Source organism: Puma concolor, chromosome E4, assembly GCF_028749965.1.
Source record: "Puma concolor isolate L17-30 chromosome E4, mPumCon1.1.hap2, whole genome shotgun sequence".
Classification (NCBI taxonomy): domain Eukaryota; kingdom Metazoa; phylum Chordata; class Mammalia; order Carnivora; family Felidae; genus Puma; species Puma concolor.
In genome coordinates, this window is record NC_141683.1 from 39,555,516 (window position 1) to 39,576,572 (window position 21,057).

General features: G+C 49.6%; 1 protein-coding gene and 1 long non-coding RNA gene across 5 annotated transcripts in view; both read left to right on the plus strand.

Annotated features, from left to right (window-relative positions):
- Positions 1-21,057, plus strand: part of VASH2 (vasohibin 2) — a 42,880-nt gene that overhangs the window by 1,304 nt on the left and 20,519 nt on the right. For 3 of the 4 annotated variants that reach the window (XR_015246000.1, XM_086693767.1, XM_025921144.2), the window contains exons 3-5: positions 9,849-9,937; positions 15,023-15,079; positions 15,640-15,714. Coding sequence is in view for 3 of the 4 variants with exons in the window: in XM_086693767.1 (XP_086549893.1) it covers positions 9,849-9,937; positions 15,023-15,079; positions 15,640-15,714 (221 nt within the window). In the remaining variant the exon portion in view is untranslated. The remainder of the gene's footprint in view (positions 1-9,848; positions 9,938-15,022; positions 15,080-15,639; positions 15,715-21,057) is intronic. The other variant, XM_086693768.1, reaches the window with a different exon arrangement.
- On the plus strand, positions 15,727-19,457 carry LOC147572609 (uncharacterized). Its single transcript, XR_015246001.1, has 2 exons — positions 15,727-16,925; positions 17,535-19,457. It is a non-coding gene; the product is annotated as an uncharacterized LOC147572609 (long non-coding RNA).

A 21,057-nucleotide genomic window follows, 5' to 3' on the forward strand; every position in this document is an offset into this window, starting at 1 on the left:
GAGGCTTCGATGGACGCGAGGGGGTGGGCAAGGAGGGGAGCACTTCAGTCTGTACAAAGCAAGCGGAGGCCGTGTCCATTTTCCCGGTCCTGCTAGCGACTCCCTTCCGCTCCCTAGTCTTCCGGCCAGCCCCTGCCCCTTGGCTTCATTGAGATGTTTGTCTTAGAAATGGGGGAGGGAGAGGTAGAGGGTTTGCTGCTCTGGGACTGTGAGGTCTGGTTGTGCCAAGGTTTCTTTAATCTCCAGCCAAACTTTGTTGACTCGCCCCCATGTACATCCTCCTGCAAAAGCTGTGGCCACCAGGTAACAGCAGCCCTGCCAAGAAGGCACAAGCCCCCTAGTGATCCCACTCTACTTTTCCTCTTTGGAAACTGTAGGTCCTCCCCTGTCTCTCCCTAGCAAATGATTTATTAGGCCGTGAATGAATTTTGCAACCGACCAGACTTCTCAGCTTGAATCATTTCTAGACTTCTTGCCAATTTTTTTTTTCATGACAGTGACTTTCACCTCTGAAGCTTACAAAGCGGTGAAGTATCTCTTTTCCCAGCTTATCTGAGGTCCCAGAAAAAAAGAAGAGTTTTGGCCATGGCCAAAGGGACTTTCCAGGACACGTGATGCATTAGTCTCATTGGATGGAGAAAGAGGCTCAGGAGTGAAACTCATTCTATCTTGGAGAGAGGCCAGTGAGCCGATTGAGTTTGGTGGCCAAGGCTATCGTTACTTAAGAGGGAGGGAGGGAGATGTGCCATGGTCACTAAGACATCAAAATGCAAACTGGGGAGAAATATTGCACAGCCTGGGGGTTAGAGCATGGCAGATGGTTTTCCCTTGCCCCCTGGGGACACTGGTGTGGCTGAGAAGATTCCTGGGCTGGTCTAGGAATGCCAGACCTGAGACCTGAAAGGCCATCTGGCTGAGGCCCCAACCTGGAGCATCTGGTGATCTGAGCATCTGAGCCCTGCAGGCCGGAAAGCTGTGTGTGCCCTTGGGGGAAGTGACAGAGCCCTTAAGCTTCCTGCTGCAGCCAGTTAGTGTTTTATTACCAGTAGGTCAAGGAGATCTTCATTATGCCCAACGAGAATCTTTCCTGCTTCAGTGTCAGCTGTAATTACCCTTGCTGAGCTCTCCTTGAGCACAAGAACAAGATTGGTCTTGGCTGGCAGTTCTGACTTCAGATTTTGCCCTCACTTGAGCGAGCCTTGCTTTACTTATGGAGGAGCTGGGAGCCCTTTAAACCTGGAAGAGAGGTGGCCACAGGGGACAGAGGCCTGTTCCTGCTGTCCCATGCTGCCGTTCTAATTCGGCCTCCTTATCACCAGCCCTGCTTCTAACTGTGACTTCATCGTCCCTCCTGGTCTTGTGTGTGGCGACCCCTTTTCTCTATGGGAATCAGGAACGTTTGTTTTGGTGGAGACCAGGCTCCCCTCCTTCTTCTTTTGCAAGATGTCCTGGGGCTGGGGGGGACTCATCACCTTGCAGAGCTGTCCCAGCCTGGCCAGATTTGGGTTTTGGTGGCTGGGAAACTCTTAGGTGGAACAGAAATTCGCCTTCTTCACCCTCACACCTCATCACCATTGATTCTTGTTCTGCCCTTTGAGTCAGGGTAACCCACGTCGACTTCCTTTGCGATGATGCTACGACATGGCGTTCCTGGAGTAAGGAAGGGACTTGGAGTAAAAATGACGGCACTGAATTCTAGCCCTGGTTGTGTTACCTCTGGTTTTTGGCCTCGGTCACTCGTTGAGAATCTCTGGCCTTAGTTTTCTCATCTATGAAATGGGAGTAGACCAGATTTCATGTGAACTTCTTTCCAACTCTTTAATCCCTGCTGATGTGACCCAGGTATCTCCAGGTCTCCAATGATCTGTGTGACAACAGAGGTGCCCTGGAACAGGTCCTCAGAACTGTGACATTTGGTCATTCGGCATCTTCCTTTAGTTCTTTGTCCACAGGTAGCTCCTTTCATTGTTTCTTAGGTGTCACAGTTGCAGTTCAAAACACTTTCCTCATCCTCTTTCCAGGACACTTGCTAGTTTGTCACCAGACAGTCCTCTAAAATAAATACATATGAAACACAATATTCTTTTTTTTTTAATGTTTATTTATTTTTGAGAGAGACAGGGGAAGAGCAGAGAGAGAGAGAGAGAGAGAGCAAGAGAGAATCCCAAGCAAGCTCCACGCTGTCAGCACAGAGCCCAAGGTGGGGCTTGATCTCAGGAACCGTGAGATCATGACCTGAACTGAAATCAAGAGTTGGACGCTTAACCGACTGAGCTGCCCAGGATCCCTGAAATACAGTATTCTAAATGTTGTCTGAGCAGTTTAGAGCACAGATTACTAGTCCCTGAGACCTATACCTGTGGCTAAATGTTGTATTCTTAAAAAGAGCAAAAGAAAAGAAGACCCTGTTTTTACATAACAGCCACACCATATTGTACTTTCACAGTAACCCAAAGTCGCAGGAGAACTCCTTCCAAGCCAGGAAAACCTGGGGCCAAACATGGATCGGCCTTGGCGTTTTGAACCTAAATTAAGAACCTAACATTTCTCTCTCTTACGTTGCATCGTAACAGCTGGTTCTCCACCCGAACTCCATCGTGACATGCCTCCTCTCCCAGGTCCTGACGTTTCCCAAACCCTTACCCCTATCTAGGTCCTCAGATGGGAACGGCTGGCTTCCAAACATCTGTTTCCGGGGGGCCACTCCTGTCTGGTACAAGGTTGTTCTTGCACTCAGCTTGGCAGACTTTTTCCTTTGGGTCCTTTGGGCCCTTTTCTCCTTTAACCAGTGTCTTACCGAGGACTTTGGACAGAAGAGGAGGGCTGTCCAGGGGCTGGTAGAAGGGTTGGAAAGTTTCAGAGAGACTAACCTTTTTTGGCAATTGAATATGGACTAAGAAGGAGTGCCTGGGTGGCTCAGTCGGTTAAGCAGCCAACTTTGGCTCATGTCATGATCTCGTGGTTCATGAGTTCAAGCCCCGCATCAGGCTCTGTGCTGACAGCTCAGAGCCTGGAGCCTGCTTCAGATTCTGTCTGTCTGTCTCTCTCTCTGCCCTTCCCCTGCTTGTGCTCTCTCTCTCTCTCTCAAAAATAAATCAAAACATTTTTAAAATTAAAAAAAAAAAAAGAATATGGACCAAGAAGCAAAAGAAAAGGACAGGGGAAGGTGCCAAAGGCTTAAGAGGAGGACTGAATGACCCTTCTTTGCAAGACATTTTGTTAGCAGCCGTGGGAAGTTCTGCTCACAGGTCCAGGTACCCCCACCTGGGGGGCTCACCTCCCCTGCAATCCTCCTTTTCAATATGTGACTGCAGGCCTCTCCTCTGGTGGTTGCTGGGTCCAAGTCAGCAGCTGACTAGGTGACGGCCAGGGTTTTCAGGGAAGGTACGAGAAAGTAGCAGGGTCACTTGGAGGATGATAGAGGAAGGGAAGGGAGAGGTGGAGAGAGTGGCTGGCCTGGAAAAAATAGCACCGTGTGCTAGGAAACAGCTCCTCCTTTCTTGACTGGCTGGAGCTGGACTCTCCAAGGGGCAACCAGGATGGATTCGACAGGAAACAACAATGGTTTCTTATAGACCCCAGGGTTTTGTGCCTCGTTCTCATGTTGTTTCTAAATTGGGAAATAATTCACTTTTATAGGACTCCGCTTTGCCTGAGTGAAGAAGTGTGAGACTATGAGGTGAGAGCATGCAGTCAGGGCCCCCCCGCCTGCCCCCCTGCTAGCTCGCTCGGGCAGCTCACTTCCTCCTCTGTCCTGGATTCAGAACCGTGGTCTGTCTTTCCTTCTTGGCCCAAGGTTGAGACCCTTGGACTTCCATACCAGGCCACCATCAACAGGTTCCTGGCTGCCCCGGATGCAGGGGCCTGGGGTCCATCCGGGGCTCATGAGTGATGTTCTATGCTTCTCCAAGTTGCCAGAGAAGATTCTTCTGCCTGGTACCTGCACAGGCACTTATATTTTCCAGAACAGGAGCAGCAAAAGGCTTTGCTTTCTTCTTGTTCTTTCTTGTTAAAGATTACTGATGCTAAGCGTTCTGGCGGCCTCCTTGGCTCCTTTTCCCCCTTCGCGCGTGTGTGGGGATGCCAGTTACACACCTGTGTCCCTTCACATCACTTCTCCTTGCATTCTTTGGACAGGTAATTATGTTTGCCAAGAATGGGATGAGAGAGAGCCTGACCACAGAAGCCTTGCCTGTGGTTTGTTTCATTATTCTAGAACACCTGTCTTCCCATCTATGCCACTACTACCCTGTCCCCCACCTCCCAGGACCCCCAACCCCAGACCACAGGCACAGCACCTGTGTGGAGAGGCTGGTTTTGCTCTCTTCCCTCTGGATTCCACCTTCATCAGCTGGGCAGCGGCTTGAAGGGCCGGTTGCAGGAGGCAGGAGACAGGAACCTTGAGGGGAAGGGCCATGGAAAATCTAGGCCAGGGTGTCAGGTGAAATAGGGCTGGAAAATACCGTGAGGAGGGACTCTCAGGATCCGTCAAGGAGGGGGGAAGAAAAGGGAGCATGCCATGGACATTTTATGAAAAGGTTGTACAAATGTATGTTCCCAACGCGCTTTATAAGAGCATCCCATCAGCATTGAGTGTCCGCATTTCAGAAGATCTCTGCTAACTGGAGGTGAAAAGTGACATTTAGCAGTGGCTTGGCTTTGCATTCCTCGAATTATTAGTGAGCTTGGAAATTTTTTCCAAAAATTGATTCACTATTTGCATTTCTTTTGTGCACTGTCTTTTCATGGCTGTTAAAGAAATTGTGGTAAATATACATAACGTATAATTTACCATTTTAACCATTTTTGAGTGTACAGTTCTATGCATTAAGTACCTTCACACAGTTGTGCAACAATACCACGTTCCCCCTCGGGAACTACTTCCTCCCAGCTGAAACTTTGTACCCATTAAACGCTAACTCCCTGTTCCTTCCTCCCGTCAGTCCCAGGCAATCACCCTGTTCCTTTCTCTGTGTATGAATTTGATTACTGTAAGAACCTCATACAGTTGTTCCCCCCCCCCCCATCCACTGTTTCCCTTTCTATGGTTTCAGTTGCCCATGGTTACCCGAGATCTGCAAGCAGATGATCCTCTTTCTGACCTACGGTCATAAGGTCAATAGTAGCCTAATGCTACATGGCAATGCCTACGTCATTCACCCCATTTCATTTCATTATGTAGGCACTGTATCATCTCATATCTCGAGAAGGGTGAGTACACAGAGAGTTGGAGAGAGATGATATTCACATAATTTTTATTGCAGTATATTGTTATACTTGTTCTATTTTATTGTTGATTGGTGTTGTTAATCTCCTTACTGTGCCCAACTTATAAATTAAACTTTATCATCGGTACGTATGCGTAGGAAAAAACATGGAATATATATAGGGTTTGGTACTGTCTGCAGTTTTAAGCATCTCTTGGGGTTCTCAGAACGTATGCCCTGTGGATAAAGGGGGACAACTGTAGAAGAGGTATATCATACAGTCTTTCTTCTTTTGTGCCTGACTTATTTCACTTAGCATAATGTCTTCAAGGTTCATCCATGTTACAGCTTGTGTCAAAATGTCATTTTTTAAGGCCAAATAATACTCCATTTTATGTATATACTACATTTTACATGTTTTGTTTTTTTTTTGAGAGAAACAGAAAGAGAGAGAGTGTGTGTCTGCATGAGTGGGGGAGGAGCAGAGAGAAAGGGAGAGAGAGAATCTTTTTTTTTTTTTTTAATTTTTTTTTTCCAACGTTTTTTATTTATTTTTGGGACAGAGAGAGACAGAGCATGAACGGGGGAGGGGCAGAGAGAGAGGGAGACACAGAATCGGAAACAGGCTCCAGGCTCCGAGCCATCAGCCCAGAGCCTGATGCGGGGCTTGAACTCACGGACCGCGAGATCGTGACCTGGCTGAAGTCGGATGCTTAACCGACTGCGCCACCCAGGCGCCCCAGGGAGAGAGAGAATCTTAAGCAAACTGGGTGCCATCAGCACAGAGTCCGACTTGGGGCTTGAACTCACAAACTGTGAGATCATGACCTGAGCTGAAATCAAGAGTCGGATGTGTAACCGACTAAACCACCCAGGCGCCCCTATACTACATTTTAAAAAGTAAACTCCACACCCAATGTGGGGCTCAAGCTCATGACCCCCAAGATCAAGTGTTGTACATTCTACTGACCCGGCCAGCAGGTGCTCCTATACCACTTTTTGTCCATTCACCTGTTAGTGGACATCTGGGCTACTTCTACCTTTGGGGCCATTTTTTTTCCACGAAGGCCTGAACAGTTTTATTTTTTATTTTTTATTTTTTATAATTTAAGTAGTCTCTACGCCCAGCATGGGGTTCGAACTCACAACCCCAGAATCAAGAGTCCCATGCTCTACTGACTAAGCCAGCCAGGAGCCCCTGAAGAGTTTTCTTATCACTTTGTATGAACTGTTCATGAATTAAGGATGATAACTTATGGTCAGGACATGTCCCGGGGGAAGTGGATGTTTTCTCCTCTTTCATCAGGGTGAGAAGGCATCTTCACGATGTTCTGAGTGTGCAGAGACCCAGGCCCTGCTGATTCTGTTTTCCAGTTTCAGAAGTTGAGGACTTTCCAGGCTTCCCCAGTCTAGATCCTGAAAACACATTGTTGATGAACAATCACATAGCCTTCTGGGGTGCCTGGGTAGTTTGGTCAGGTAAGCGTCCGACTTTGGCTCAGGTCATGATCTCACGGTTTGTGGGTTCAAGCCCCGCGCGGGGCTCTGTGCGGACAGCTTGGAGGCTGGAGCCTGCTTTGGACTCTGTATCTTTCTCTCTCTTTCTCTCTCTGCCCTTTCCCTGCTTGCACTCTCTCTCTTTCTCTCAAAAATAAAACATTAACATTTTAAAAATCTATAATAAAAAAATAATAATCACCTAGCCTTCAAGAGCACCAAATGCCAATCTCCAAGTTGCCTGCTTTTTAGTTGAAATTTATTTATTTATTTTGAGAGAGAGAGAGAGAGAGAGAACGCAAGTGGGGAAAGGCAGAGAGAGAGAATCCCAAGCAGGCTCCACACTGTCAGCACAGAGCCTGATGGAGGGCTGGAACTCAGGAACCATGAGCCCATGACCTGAGCTGAAGTCGGATACTTCACTGACTCAGCCATCCAGGCTCCAGCCCGAAGTTGCCTGCTTTATACATTGGGGCATATAATCCTCACAGTCAGCCCAGAAGGTTTGAAGTAGGTGACACTCTCCAATTTTATCAGGAAAGAAACAGGCTTAGAGAGGTCATGCAGCTTGACCAGGGTCCACAGTTAGGTGGCAGAGCAGGGACTGGGGCCTTGTGTCTGTCTCCTAATTACCCACCAAGGAGCCCACCTGGCTTATACTCCTCATCCTGTGGGGGCATCGGTGGCCTGAGATGCTGGCTGGGAGCTGGCCCCCCAGCCCGAGCCCCAGCCAGCCGTCCCAGACAGCAGGGTGAGTTGTAGCCTGATGACATCATCCCCTCAGCTGTCTCGGCTTCTCTCCCCACCACAGCTCTGATCCCCAGCTGGGACTTTGGGAATGTGGCCGCCACTCCTGCACTCTTTCGGCCAGGGCTGAGGTAACCAGGCAGCTGTTTTTGAAAGCCCTTGGGCGCCACCGGGCTGCTATTCTGAGGACCAGCTGTCACCTGGTCCCACCCCACCATCTGGCTCTCGTGGGTTCTGCTGGGCTTGGGGGAGTTGAAATAATTTGGTGGTTGGCCCCTCTGGCTACCTCTGAACCAAGTCCCTCTGGCTATGGCGGGGGTCCGGCCAACAGACACCCCTTCAGGGATCCCTTAGGTGGCTGGTGATTCTTTGGGACATTTCCCCACACTTACCATCTTTTCTATTAAGTAGGTACAAATAGCACTTTTCTGTATAGAAACATGCTTGTGCCTTCATGCTGGATAACTTCCCTCCTTCCTCTGTCTCTGTGCTCCCCTGCCACCACCTTGTACTTGGCCTAGAGCTTGGAACGTAGCAGGTGCTAAAGAAATGTTCACATCTCCCCTTCTCTCCTCACTTCCCTGTGAAATCTCTGGCACAGTTTTACACAGAATTCCAGGTATGGGTCGATCCATAGGTGTCACTGCAAAAAACGACAAGCTTGACTCTAGCGTTTGTAAGGGCAGAAATACAAGGATACATTCCATATTTTGACTCCGTGTGTGTGTGTGCGTGCGTGCGTGCGCGCGCGTGTGTGTGCATGTGGGAGGGTCACGTAAGCAAATGGTCAAATTGGAGCACTTTGCTTGGAAAAATTACTCTCCGAGACAGGAATGTGGCTTGAGTTGATACCTTGTAAACAAAATGCAGTTTGCAGAACAGCTGTGCAAGCATGCGCCCGCACCTCCTACATTCCCTCCCAGGGGCGCACACACACTCAGCACCTTGGCTGTGAAGTAGGGCGTGGGACTAGTTTCCTTTTTGCTGAAGGGGCAGTTGCTGTGAGTAGGAAGTCAGTTGCAAAGCCAAGAGAGAAGAGAGGCACTGAGAGGAAAAGAATGTCAAGTAGCGTTTTAAGTCAATGCAGCCAAAGGTGTGGACCGTGGAGAAGTATGGCAGATCCCGCCCCCCCCCCCCAACTCCCACTCGCGGCAGGCCCAGGGGCAGCATCCCTGTGGGGTCTGAGCCTGGAGCACCGTGCTGGGGAGAGCGGGGGAACATCCTTCAGCGGCGTCTGTCTCTGGTGCCCGGCCAGGCTGCCCGGCGCTGTCCCCAAGAAGTTTCTCCACCGGCGGCTCCACCTTCCATCAGCTAAGCACTAAATCCCCAGGGCCTCCCTTTCCCTGTTTTCTCGAGGATGAACTAATCCGCCCTGGGGCCCCTTCTGCTCCTCCCTAAGTGGCTTACGCCTGGAGGAGTCTCCTCTTTCCCTCCTGGCGGTGGCACTGCTCACCGGAGCCTGAGGCCAAGCTTAAGAGCCTAAGAAATGGAGAATAAAGCACGCACTGCATCATCCCTTGCCTCCCAGGAGTGGCTGGATTGGAAGCCCCTGCCCTTTCTTGCTCTGGGCCTCGTTGGCAGGGTTGCTCAGAACCGCCTGGTGTCTCAGAGCTGGTGTCTTAGCTCTAAATTCCTGTAAAGAGTCACTTACCTCTCCCTTTCCTGTCCTTGCTTGCTGTTGCTCCTTTCTCCTCCCAACAGAGCTTAGAACTGTGTGCCCTCGGTTGTAGACACTGGTGAGTGTTGACCAAGACTAGGAAAGGGAGACTGGCAGCTGTCAGGGGTGAAAGGGTAAGGTGGCTTACAGGTCACAGGGGCTGCACTGAACTGGGAAGAGTCAGGGCATGAGGGGAATCTTTACTAATCCACGTGGGCCAGACTCAGAGAAGGGCCGCGATGGGCGTGGTGTTGAGGAGAAATGGCACGTCGGAGCGCCATGTTGCATTTTTTCAGGGTACCATTCATCTTGTGTTCAGTGGTCCCCTTAAGCATAATGGGTCATACCAGCCATGCAGGAAAACATGCAGTCCCTGCAGTAAAACTCTGAGGGTTAACGGAGCACTTCTGTGAACATCCTGGGCCAGGTTCAGTGGGGGACACTATAGGACATAGTCCTTGGCTTCAAGGAGACACTGAGGCTCCTGTGGGAAAGCAGGCTGTGTTCACATTCACAACACACAGAGGGCCCTAGAGAGCCACAGTGACCCAGGGCAGGTGTGTATGGAGGGAACATACAAGGAAAACTTCGCCAAAGGACCGGCTGGTCTGGGGGCCCTGTGCAGGTGGCCATCTGCTGTCAGGAGCAGCTCCCTGGTGCCTTCAGTCCTGTGCCTGCCCTCAGAAATTGGGCCCCAGAGCATCTCCTTGATAAAAAGTTCTCTCTGTACTTCTTTGCAGCCTTCAGTGCCCCAGGTTCCAAACTACAGGCTGTCGATGACCATCCCAGACTGGCTCCAGGCAATCCAGAACTACATGAAGACACTACAGTATCCTTCCAACCAGGGACTGGGCAGACCCGGCCAGGGAACGGGCATGGTGAGCTCCAGTCTGGTGGCGGGTCTGTCCCCAGTCGGTCAGCACATGCTCTCTAAGATTGGTGAGGCCGGGCATGAAGGGATGTCCCAGCGTGAGTGTCTAGAAAGCACCGTAATAGAGGGTGTAATTGCAGTGGTCAGACCCTTCCCCCTTTAGGCAGGTGCGGGCCAGGACAGCAAGGTGCAGTGAGGCAGCGGTGGCCCCCTGGATCCCCTCTTCTTTCCTTCCCCTCCTGTCTCACCACCTCCCCTCCCCGGTCATCTTTGTTTCCTTCCTTCTGTCTTCCTCTACTGTCTGTCTTCCTCCCTCTTCCCTCCTGGGCTTCTTTCTGCTGTTTTGCTTTCCTTTTCACTTTTTTGTCTTCATCTTGACCACTCATAATCTGGAAGAGGCCCACTTGGCACTGCCTTTGGCAGACTGGTGGCCTTGCCTCCTCCTACAGGAATACGTGGGGCTCTGGGATGAGGGTGAGTTTGAAAAGGTGCAGAGGAGCCCAGCGGGTCCAGGCTGGATTCAGACCAGCCGGACTTGCGTCCTTCTCTCCGCCAGTGTGCTCGGGTTGTTCGTAACCAAGATTAGATCCGTCCTGTGCGCCGTACCAGCAGCATCGTAAGAACGAGGGGGCAGAGGTGGGTGGTCCACTGGCTCCTGCTGATGTTTTTTCAGGGACAGGAATCAGATGGGAGCTGGCTGACAGAGTTGTCTGTGGGAGGGACACACCGTTTGCTCGAGTCAGTGAGCATCTCAGAGCTAAGCCGGCCTCAGACCCCTTAGCCCCTAGCACATTGTCCAGGAGGTCAATTCTTTGATGACCTCTGTCCTTCCTCCCTAAAGACAGAATTCAGCAGAAAAGATTTCACTGGGACACTGCACACGTGTTCCACGTGCCTCGGAAGAGGCCCTTCCTCTCTGGGCTATCGGCAAGAATTGGGGCTGTGGGTTTTTGTGTCTTCTCTGAAGGGAAGAACATACCAGAGGGGAGTAACACCGATTGCTGCTCGTTTGGGCAGGCAGATTACTTCATTAGCTTCTCGGGTCCTGTGTCACAGATGAGGAACTCCCCTGCATGACATCTTCCCGGTGGAATCCTGAAGCAATAGGAGAAGGGGAGGTGGACACCCCTGAGCAGGCTATCTGGTATTGGTGCTGATCCCCAAACTGGGGCCCCTGGGGAGCTCCATGTGGTCCAGAGCATAAACCCCTACCAGAGTAGACCTGGACCCAAAGAGCTAAGCCTTCCTGGAGGTGACCGGCTCTTCACAGAACATTTCAGAAGGTGACAGAAATTAGAACCGTTCCCATTTCTTTTTTTTTTTTTTTTTTTTAAGTTTATTTTTGAGGTGGGGGTTGGGGATCCAAAGCACAGAGGATCTCTGTGCTGACAGCAGAGAGCCCGATACAGGGCTCAGACTCATGAACCGTGAGACCCTGACCTGAGCCGAAGTCAGACGCTTAACCCAGTCAGCCATGCAGGGGCCCCTGGCTCCCCACTTCTATCTAGGAAGCCGTCTTCACAAGGATCATCCAGCCAGAGATGAAAGAGAATGATCCTGGCTGGGAATGCCCTGATAGGGGCAAATTTGCATGTGCCTTACATACCGTAGGCTCTGTCTCCCCGTAAGCCCTGCGGCACATTCTCAGCCACGTTTTCACTGTTGCCTTGAAGGATCTGCTTTTTCATTCTCTTCTCTGACCCGTGATGCTGGTCACTGACCTGATCGCTGACTGCAGAGAGGGCGGGAAGAGGGAGAGCACCCAACAAGCTGCCGGGATCCTGCGCTCCAGGTCACCTGGCCCTTGGAGCCACCACACCAAGAAGGCAGAGTGTGGCCTCTGTGGTTTCTCTTCTGACCACACTTTCACAGGCAGATCTCGAAGACCTTTGCGGTTTCGGTTCCAGACCACTGCAAAAGAGCGAATATGGCAGTAAAGCGAATTAAGTGAATTTTTTGTTTCCCCAGTGCATATAAAACTGATGTTTACACCACCCTATAGTCAGTATATTACGTGTGCAGTAACCTGTCTAGAATAACAATCTACATACCTTAATTAAAAAGTTTTAGGGGCTCCTGGGTGGCTCAGTCGGTTAAGTGTCTGACTCTTGATTTCGGCTCAGGTCCATGATCTCATGGTTCGTGAGTTCAAGCCCTGCATCGTGCTGTGTGCTGACAGTGCAGAACCAGCTTGGGATTCTCTCTCTCTCTCTCTCTCTCTCTCTCTCTCTCTCTCTCTCTTTCTGTTTCTCCCCCGATTGTGCTCTCTCTCTCTCTCTTGGAATAAATAAACTTTAAAGAAATAAAATAAAAAGCCTTTATTGTTAAGAAATACTGACCATCATCTGAGCTTTCAGTTGAGGCATAATCACTGATTGATTACAGGTCACCATAACAAAATATAATCATAATGAAAAAGTTTGAAATGCTGTGAAAATTACCGAGGTGTAACACAAAGACACAAAGTGAGCAAATGCTGTTGGAAAAATGGTGCCAACAGACTTGCCTGACGCAGGGTTGCCACAAGTTCTCAGTCTGTAAAAAAACAAAAACAAAAACAAAAAACCCATCGTTTCTATGAAGGGCAGTACAGCAAAGGACAATACAATGCTTGTATTTAGTTCCTTGGGACTTCTTACTGCTTTGTCCTGGACACAGGAACACATGATTGGGCACCAGGCCAGCCCTGACTATAGACGGGCTCATCTGGGGATAGGAGAGGACAGATTCTGACAGCTTCAGAATGCTAGCCATAAGTGGATCTTGCATGGGGTTCTGGAAAGACAGGTGCCCCCTAAGCTCTCTGCATGGGGAGAGACCTTCTGAGGATCAGCTCAGGCTCAGTAAGTCTCTCCCTCTGAAGGTGATGTTTACAAGAGGCTCTCTTCTCCAAGCTCACTTTCTGGAGCTCATAGCTGTAAGGAACTGAGCAAGGAAGGCCAGGCAATTTTTTATTATTTTATTATGGATTTGTCTCACTTTACATGCTAGATGTATAGATTAGATCTATGAAAAGAAAGAAAGCTAGGCATATAAATAGATTTTTTGCTCACTGAATTCTACTTTAACTACACCAGGAATCTCACTATTTAAAAAAAATTTTTTATGTTTGTTTATTTTTGAGAGAGAGTGAGTGCACAAGCTCATGCACGTGGGGGAGGGGCAGAGAGAGAAGGAGACAGAGGATCCAAAACAGGCTCTGCACTGATGGCAGAGAGCCTGATGGGGGGCTCAAACTCCCGAACCCGTGAGATCATGACCTGAGCTGAAGTTGGGAGCTTAGCCCCTCGTTTTTCTCTTTTACCTCTAAGGGTTTTTATATTGCAGTTTTCAATAGCTGGGCAAGCCTGTACTGTTATTGGCTGTTCTTATGGCTCATGCTGATAATTTCCAGCTTGGTGAGCTTGTTAAAATCATCTTTCTGGCTCTCACCCTGGAACCTCCAACAGAACAGTCCCAGGCAGGGTGACTTGAAAATGACATCTAGGGTTAAGATCGTAGCCTGGGGGTGCCTGGGTGGCTCAGTCAGGTTAATCAGGTCATGATCTCGGAGTTCATGAGTTCAAGCCCCACATCAGGCTCTTAACTGACAGCTCAGAGCCTGGAGCCTGCTTCAGATTCTGTGTCTCCCTCTCTCTCTCTGCCCCTCCCCTGCTCTCACTCTGTCTCTCTCTGTCTCAAAAGTAAACATTAAAAAAAATAAATAAATAAAACCATTAGCCTGAAATTGGAATCTCCAGAGGTGGATCCCAGAATCTGCCTATAATGAGCTCCTCCTCCCCCTTCCCCCTGCCTGGTAGTTCTTACGTATGCTTGTGTCTGAGTGGTCAGGCATGCCTCTGCTGGGAGGGGAATCCTCACCCTCCTCAGAGAGGGTGTGCAGGGCATTTAGGTGCTTGGTTCCACCTTCTGCCACTGCCTGTACCACTGTAGGGTCACACATCTAATCTCATGCACGCTGCCAGGGTTACAAGTTCATGGTTCGTTAGCATCTTCCCAACATGCACTTTTTCTATAGGACTTTGTTTGAGACAGGAAAGAGAAATGTGTAAAGCAACTTTTCTTCAGGCTCTGAAGAAAATCAAGATCCAGTGTCAGAGAGCATGACATCAAGGAATCTTTGGTCTCCTTCAGAATGACCTGGTGCAGGCTTGCCAGTCCCTGACACTTTCTGGGCAAGCAGCTAAATCCCAAGTTGTGGGTAATGGTGTCATCTTCTCAGACTTCATAATCATTGTCTAGTATCAGTCCAGTGAAATTAAAGTGAGGTCTCCACAGTAAGCTTTGCTGCAGAGACAGTGCACTATTGAGAAACCCTACCACCCACCCACCCTTCTATCCATCATCCTTCCATTCCATCCATCCATCTGTCCATCCAGCCACCCACCTACCTATCCGTCCATCCATCCATCCATCCATCCATCCACTCCTTCTATCCATCCATCCATCTCTATTATCTGTCCATCCATCCACCCTTCCAATCAGTCACCCTTCCATTCTATTCATTCTTTCCATCCATCCATCCATCCTTCCACCCACCCACCTTTCCATTTCATCAATTCGACCCTTCCTTCCTTCCATTCATCCATCCACCCTTCCACCAATCCACCCATTTTTCTATCTCTCTGTCTACCCATGTATTCATTTATTCCTCATGCATTTAATCATATTTGCTAACTGGAATATGTTGGGCTTGTGCCAGGCATTACGGGTAATATAAAGATAATAAATAAATGATCCCAACTCTCAGAGTTTGTAGTCTAGTAGGTGAACTAAGACATGTATTCCCCTAAACAGAATACAGAGCGGATTGAAATAGCTATTATAAAGACCCAAGCTGTTTGGGGGCTTGAGTTAGAAACTGGATTTTCAGAGCAGGACATTGAGGAGTAAGAGGCTCTTGGCTACCTTCTGGCTACTGAACACTTTCTGGAAAGCCCCTTACTTCTTTATCCCTTTGAGAAATCAATGTACAGCTTCCTCTGCTGGATTACTGGGGCCTTTGGAGTTTTCTGTCACTTTCCCTTTACATACTTCACACAGATACAATCATACAGGGACCCAGTTCTTTGAAATTAGGAAAATGAGACCGCTGAGTGGGTAAGTGGTGCATGATCTGTGGGCCAGGTGACGTCTCTCCTACTTGAAAGCTGCCCACTCCCTCTCTCACTCTTTATCCCTGTATCCCAGTGCTCAAATATCCAGTCTGTAAGGGACTGGGATTGGGGGGGTGCCCTGGGGCCAGGTTGGAGGTGGGGCTAGGGCTTGGGCCACTCTGACAGCTAAGCTCCATGGTGGAGACTAACTCTTCCAGGGGTGGGGGAGGCGTGTGAAATTAGTTTTATGTGGTCTCCTTTACTTTCTCTTTGTCAAGCCCCTTGTCCTGTGTAATGCCCCTTGCCCTCCCCTTGGGAGGATGCTGGGGAATATAGGCACTAACCTCCAGGAACTAACTCTTGGAGAGAGCAGTGGAGAATTTAAGAATTTGGTTCTGCCAGTGCAGATGTGCTTTGGTTCCATCCTCCACGCCGAGCTCTCCCCTTTTCTCTGCAATCCTGCATGGCACCTAATGTGGAGACAGGCACGCTGACGGATCGACAGACAGACTGACTGCATGATGAAACAAGTCCTGAGATGCTTTGTTGTGCTCTATCCTACAGGTTAATGGAAACAGCAAAAGAAATGACTCGGGAGTCCTTGCCTATCAAATGCCTTGAAGCTGTCATCCTGGGCATGTATCCTTTGAGTTATGTTTGCTTAAGTTTACTCCATAGATTGCGGCCTCAGAGTGAGGCCGATTGTGCCTTCATTGTCCTAGATTCGCAGACATGATGCCCATTGTCTCCTTGGGGGAAATTGGCAAGCTCCCCTGGTGCCTCTCTTTAACTTTCACCTTCTGGAGTTGAACCAAATCAGAGCTTCATGGGACCATTGTCTATGTAACCTGTTAGCTGAAGCCAGTACCGCTAGCTCAGGCCACATCCGCTGGGCACAAGGAGAATTCCAACTTAGAGGGACTAGAGAGAGAGTGTGTATCATTATCTTTTGCATTCATCTGGCTTACAACAGGATAGACACTCAGGAGAAATGGGATTATCCAAATGCATCTCTGGGGAAGATTCTAAGAGTAGACTGTGGAGGAGACCAAGCAATGGCGTAGAGTCCTGACTCCGCAGAACATAGAGCTGAAACAAGGGTCTGGTCTCTCCCATACGTTCTGTTCCATTTTCCCCAGACTCCTGGCCCGACCTAAGGGGAATATGGTCCAGAAAAGTTGTGACAGCACTGACTTAGTTAGTGATGATGGCAATAAAACATGATCTGGTACAAGAGCAAAGAAACTTGTGGTCCTTTGGGTTGGACAGCTGGAAGGGGGCACTAACCAAGGAAATGCAAAAAGACGTGAACTTGGTAGATGGTCCCAGGTAAGACTGGTTAGGTCCTTGAGGGCTGTGCTGAGAAGTGGGAACTTTCTCCAGAAGGCAATGGGAAGCCCACGGGAAAGATCTGGAGCAGAGGCATGACACGCTCAGGCATGTTCTTTAGAGAGGTGGTTCTAAGGGCAGATTGAAAGGCGGACTGAGCTGTTCCTTGAGAGAAACGGTGGTGCTTGAACCATGGTCCTGGCCATGGGAGCAGGTGTGAGGGGACATCAAGGAGACAGGATGTACAGGATTTAGAGGTCAAATGAGGGCAGGAGTTGACGAGGAAGGAATCAACCAATACAGCTTTCTGGATTCCAGATTGGGTGACAGTCTGTGGAGGATGGGCTGGATGGATGAGGGATACAGAGAGGTGAGATACTTCTGCCCAGGAGCCATAAAGGTGGAGGAAGGAGTTGGGGAGTCATTGGCACCACTTGTGGGCTGAGTAGCTGTAAGAGTCAGAGGAGACAGAGGCAATGAGCCCACATTGCGGGCTTGGAAAATTGGGTGATGGGATAAGTGTGCTGCAGCCCGAGGGAAGGATGTAATGGGGAGAGGTGGATTCAGGGGGAGATGAGCTCGGATTTGAACATGTCCCATCTGAGACACCTGTAGGTTGTTGAGGGAGGGGGTGTTTAGAGTGTGGCGCTCAGGACCGGGGTCTGTGCCGGAAATAGAAATTTGGGAGCTGTGAGTATTTAGGGGGTGGTAGCTGCTGTTCAAGGAGTAAGAAGAGAAAAGGATCAACGATGGATTCTCACTATTTTTTGCTTTGGTTGGACACGGTGAGCCTGTGATAGAAAAGTTAGAGAGGTAGAAGGAAAACCAGGAGAGAAGAAGATTCCAAAGTCAGCAGAAGGACAGGTGACTCCCAAATCGGACTGGGGACAACAGGACAGGTGCAGTCTGTTGGTTTGGTCTCCTGGACGTTTTCTAAAATATTTTTTAATGTTTATTTAATTTTGAGAGAGAAAAAGGGGGAGCGCAAGCTGGAGAAGGCCAAAGAGAGAGAGGGAGACAGAGGATCTGAAGCAGGTTCTGTGCTGAGAGCAGAGAACCCGGTACGGGGCTTGAACCCATGTACTGTGAAATCATGACTTGAGCCGAAGTCAGACGCTTAAGCGACTGAGCCACCCAGGCGCCCCGGTCTGCTGGACGTTTTCACGGGAAGGGCAGTTTCTGGCCGTCTGCAGCCTGCAGAACACTGGCCAGGCCTCGTCTGAAGTACGATTGTCCACAGGTGCCCAGGCTGACATTTGAAAAATGGAAACTTGAGCCGTATTGAGGCCCTGCCCCACTCTCTTGTCATACCTCCATCCTGCTCCTCACAAAGGAGATGAAACGTGTGCTGGGGAGCCCAGCAGGAGGGCAGAACGGGGTGGGGACAGCAGATGGCCCGGGGCCCTTTTGTGGCAGGAGTCAGCCACAGCTGTTGGGCACAGCCCCCTGCAAGTTTAATGGGGGTGAACAGTTGTTGGGGATTTGCCGGAGGGATCACTGAGGGAGAGCACAAGCACGGGCCCTTCCCTAGGTGGCCCAGCTACCCTCAGACTCTGCTGATGGATGTCCGGGTGTACCTGGACAGAGGTCACCTTGCTTTACACAGTAGCCGTGTCCCTGCGCAAATTGTATAAACCCAAACACAATTTTGGCTTACTGGGATTACTTAAATCTTTAGGTACTGTGAGGGATACACCTGTGACTGGCGTCTGGGCCAGCCCAAATGAGGGGACAGTGGCTCTTGGTTTTCCCTCGTTCTTACTGGTGTGACATTTTAGAAAAGGGCAGAGGAGGTGGGAAGGGTGCAGAAACATGGCTCGCGCTGCTGAACTCAGGGAAATTTGACTCTTGGACACAGACGAGAAACCCAGACCTGAATTCTAAAAGTTACAGCATCTTTGTCTTTTCCCTTTGCTCTTTGTCGGCACCCCCGTGGCCCACTTTTCTCCCGAGCACAGTGAAGGACATGGCTTGAGTCAGATGTCCGTGTCTCCCACAGACCCCTCTGCAGGTCCTGGGAGGCAAATGGCACTTCAGCAACTTTGAAACAGGTCAGCTTGGCTGCTGCTTAGAGCCCTGTGTCCCCTGTCTTGTCCTGCCTTGTTTCCTCTCGTCTGACGTGAGGCCACTGTTCAGGATTCGTTCATGGAGAGCCCCTTCTTTCGATCTTGCCTCGGTGCGTGCACACGCTCTCACATGCCTGCCGGAGAGATAGACCTTTGGTTCCAAGTTATCTTCTAATTCCGGCAGCAATTTCGGGGGCCTCGCTGACCCTGAAGGGGTTAATCATGGTACCAAAGTTCTGTGCCGGATTCAAGTGGCAAGTGTGTTCTCAGAGGTGGGGTAGGCACATGCCCAGCCGGCTGGATTCCGGGTGGATCTTCCAGGAGCTTGGGCACTGCTGTCTCCCTCTTCCCTAGAAAAGCCCAGACCATTCCTTGCCCTCATCCTTGTCCCCTCCCTCTCCGAGCCCAGGTCCTCTAGGTCCCAAGGCTTTCCTGATTGCCATCAAGATGGAACAAATCCTTGGGACCGGTCTTTCCTGCACCCTCCTCACTCCCTCTTCTCCACGTGGCCGACTCTACTTGTCCCACAAGACTAACTTTGGCATGGTCACCGCATGACCTCTTCTCTGCTCTCCCTGCGCGTGCTGGGCTTACCTCTCTGACAGTACACATCACACTGGGGTGGTTCCTTTCCATTTTATTGAGATCCCATTGCTGTACAGCACTGTGTAAGCTTAAGGGGAGCAGCATAATGGCTTGACATACGTATATAGTGAGTGTGGGGGTTTTTAACTGCAGTAAAATATTCATAACACAAATCTACCATTCTAACTGTTTCTAAACGCACAGTTCAGTGGCATTGAGGACACTCATGCTTTTGTTCATCCGTCAGCACCCTCTGCGTCCAGAACTTCATCTTCTCCAACTGAAACGCCCATTGAACACTAACTCCCCATTTTCTCCCTTCTCCCCTGCCAACCACCGTTCTACTTCTGTCTCTATGAATTTGATTACTCCAGATACCTCGTAAAGTTCCATCGTACAGTATTTGTCCTTTTGTGGCTGGCTTATTTCACTTAACATAATGTCCTCAAGGTTCATCCATGGCGCATGTGTCAGAATTTCCTAACCTTTTAAAAAGTTTGTTTAGGGGCGCCTGGGTGGCTCGGTCGGTTAGGCGTCCGACTTTGGCTCAGGTCATGGATCTCGCGGTCCGTGAGTTCGAGCCCCGCGTCGGGCTCTGTGCTGACTGCTCAGAGCCTGGAGCCTGTTTTGGATTCTGTGTCTCCCTCTCTCTCTGCCCCTCCCCTGTTCATGCTCTGTCTCTCTCTGTCTCAAAAATAAATAAACATTAAAAAAAAATAATAAAAAAAAAATAAAAAGTTTGTTTATTTATTTATTTATTTATTTATTTTTTTATTTATTTATTTATCTAGAGAGAAAGATAGAGAGTGCAAGAGAGGGGCAGAGAGAGGAGAGAGAATCTCAAGCAGGCTCTGCACTGTTAGCACAGAGAGTGACACAGGACTCAAACTCACGAACTTTGAGATCATGACCTGAGCCAAAATCAAGAGTCGGATACTTAACTGACTGAGCCACCCAGGTGCCCCAGAATTTCCTAACTTTTTAAGGCTGAATATTCCATTGTATGTATTCTCCACGTTTCCTGTATCCGTTCACCCGCAGACCCTTGGGTTGCTTCCTCCTTGGAGCTGTTGTGAACAAAGCTGCTATGAACATGGGTGTGCAACTATCAGTTCGAGTCCCTGCTTTTAGTTCTTTGGGGTACATACCCAGAAGTGGAATTGCTGCATCCTATGGCAATGGTGTGTTTCATTTTTTTGAGGAACTGCTGTACTGATCATATTGTGTCCACTTTGAGTCTGTCTCCCCGAGAGACTTCCAGAGAAGGGTTGGATCCTTGATCTTTGGCTCCACAGCCCCACCTGTGGGCTGTCTGGCACAGGAGATGTGCACCCAGTAAGTGCTTGTTATACTGACTAAAACAACTCAGGAATGCCCTTATTCCAGCCCCAGAGAACTCGTCCCAGAAAACAAGCAAGAATTGATGTAAGAGGGCTCAGAAGGATATGATTTCACTCCCTTCCTGCCGGTTAACGTCACATGAGGAAGTGAAAACAGGTAACCATATTTATAGAGAGGAGCCATCTGTGCCTAAATTGAGGCTGAGGACGAGGCTGACCTCAGGGCTGCGGGGTGGCTTCTATTAGTTCCTGTCTTTCAAGGGAACCTGCGTTGGCCCCCTCTGACGCAGTCTTTTGAAGTGTAAGGAATGTATGTTCACAATGGAGGTTTATCCATTCAACAAGCACGAAGCAAGCACCTCCGTGTGCCAGGCCTGCGCTATGCCCCGGGGAACACCAGCATGTGAAACGGAACTCCTTGCAAGAGGCAAACAAATAAACAATTACAATAGTGGGTGATTAAGCACCGGGTACTACAGGGGTTCTTGAGTGGGAGTGGGGGTGGTACTTAACCCACACAGAGGAAGGTCAGAGAAGGGAGAGGAAGGGGGAGGGGATAGCAGTGAGGCTGTTCCAGTTGGGGTGCAGCCTGTGGAAAGAGGATAGGGCCCACAGCATCCTTATCACTCACGATTCCTAGGAGTTCCCAAAGGAATTGAGTC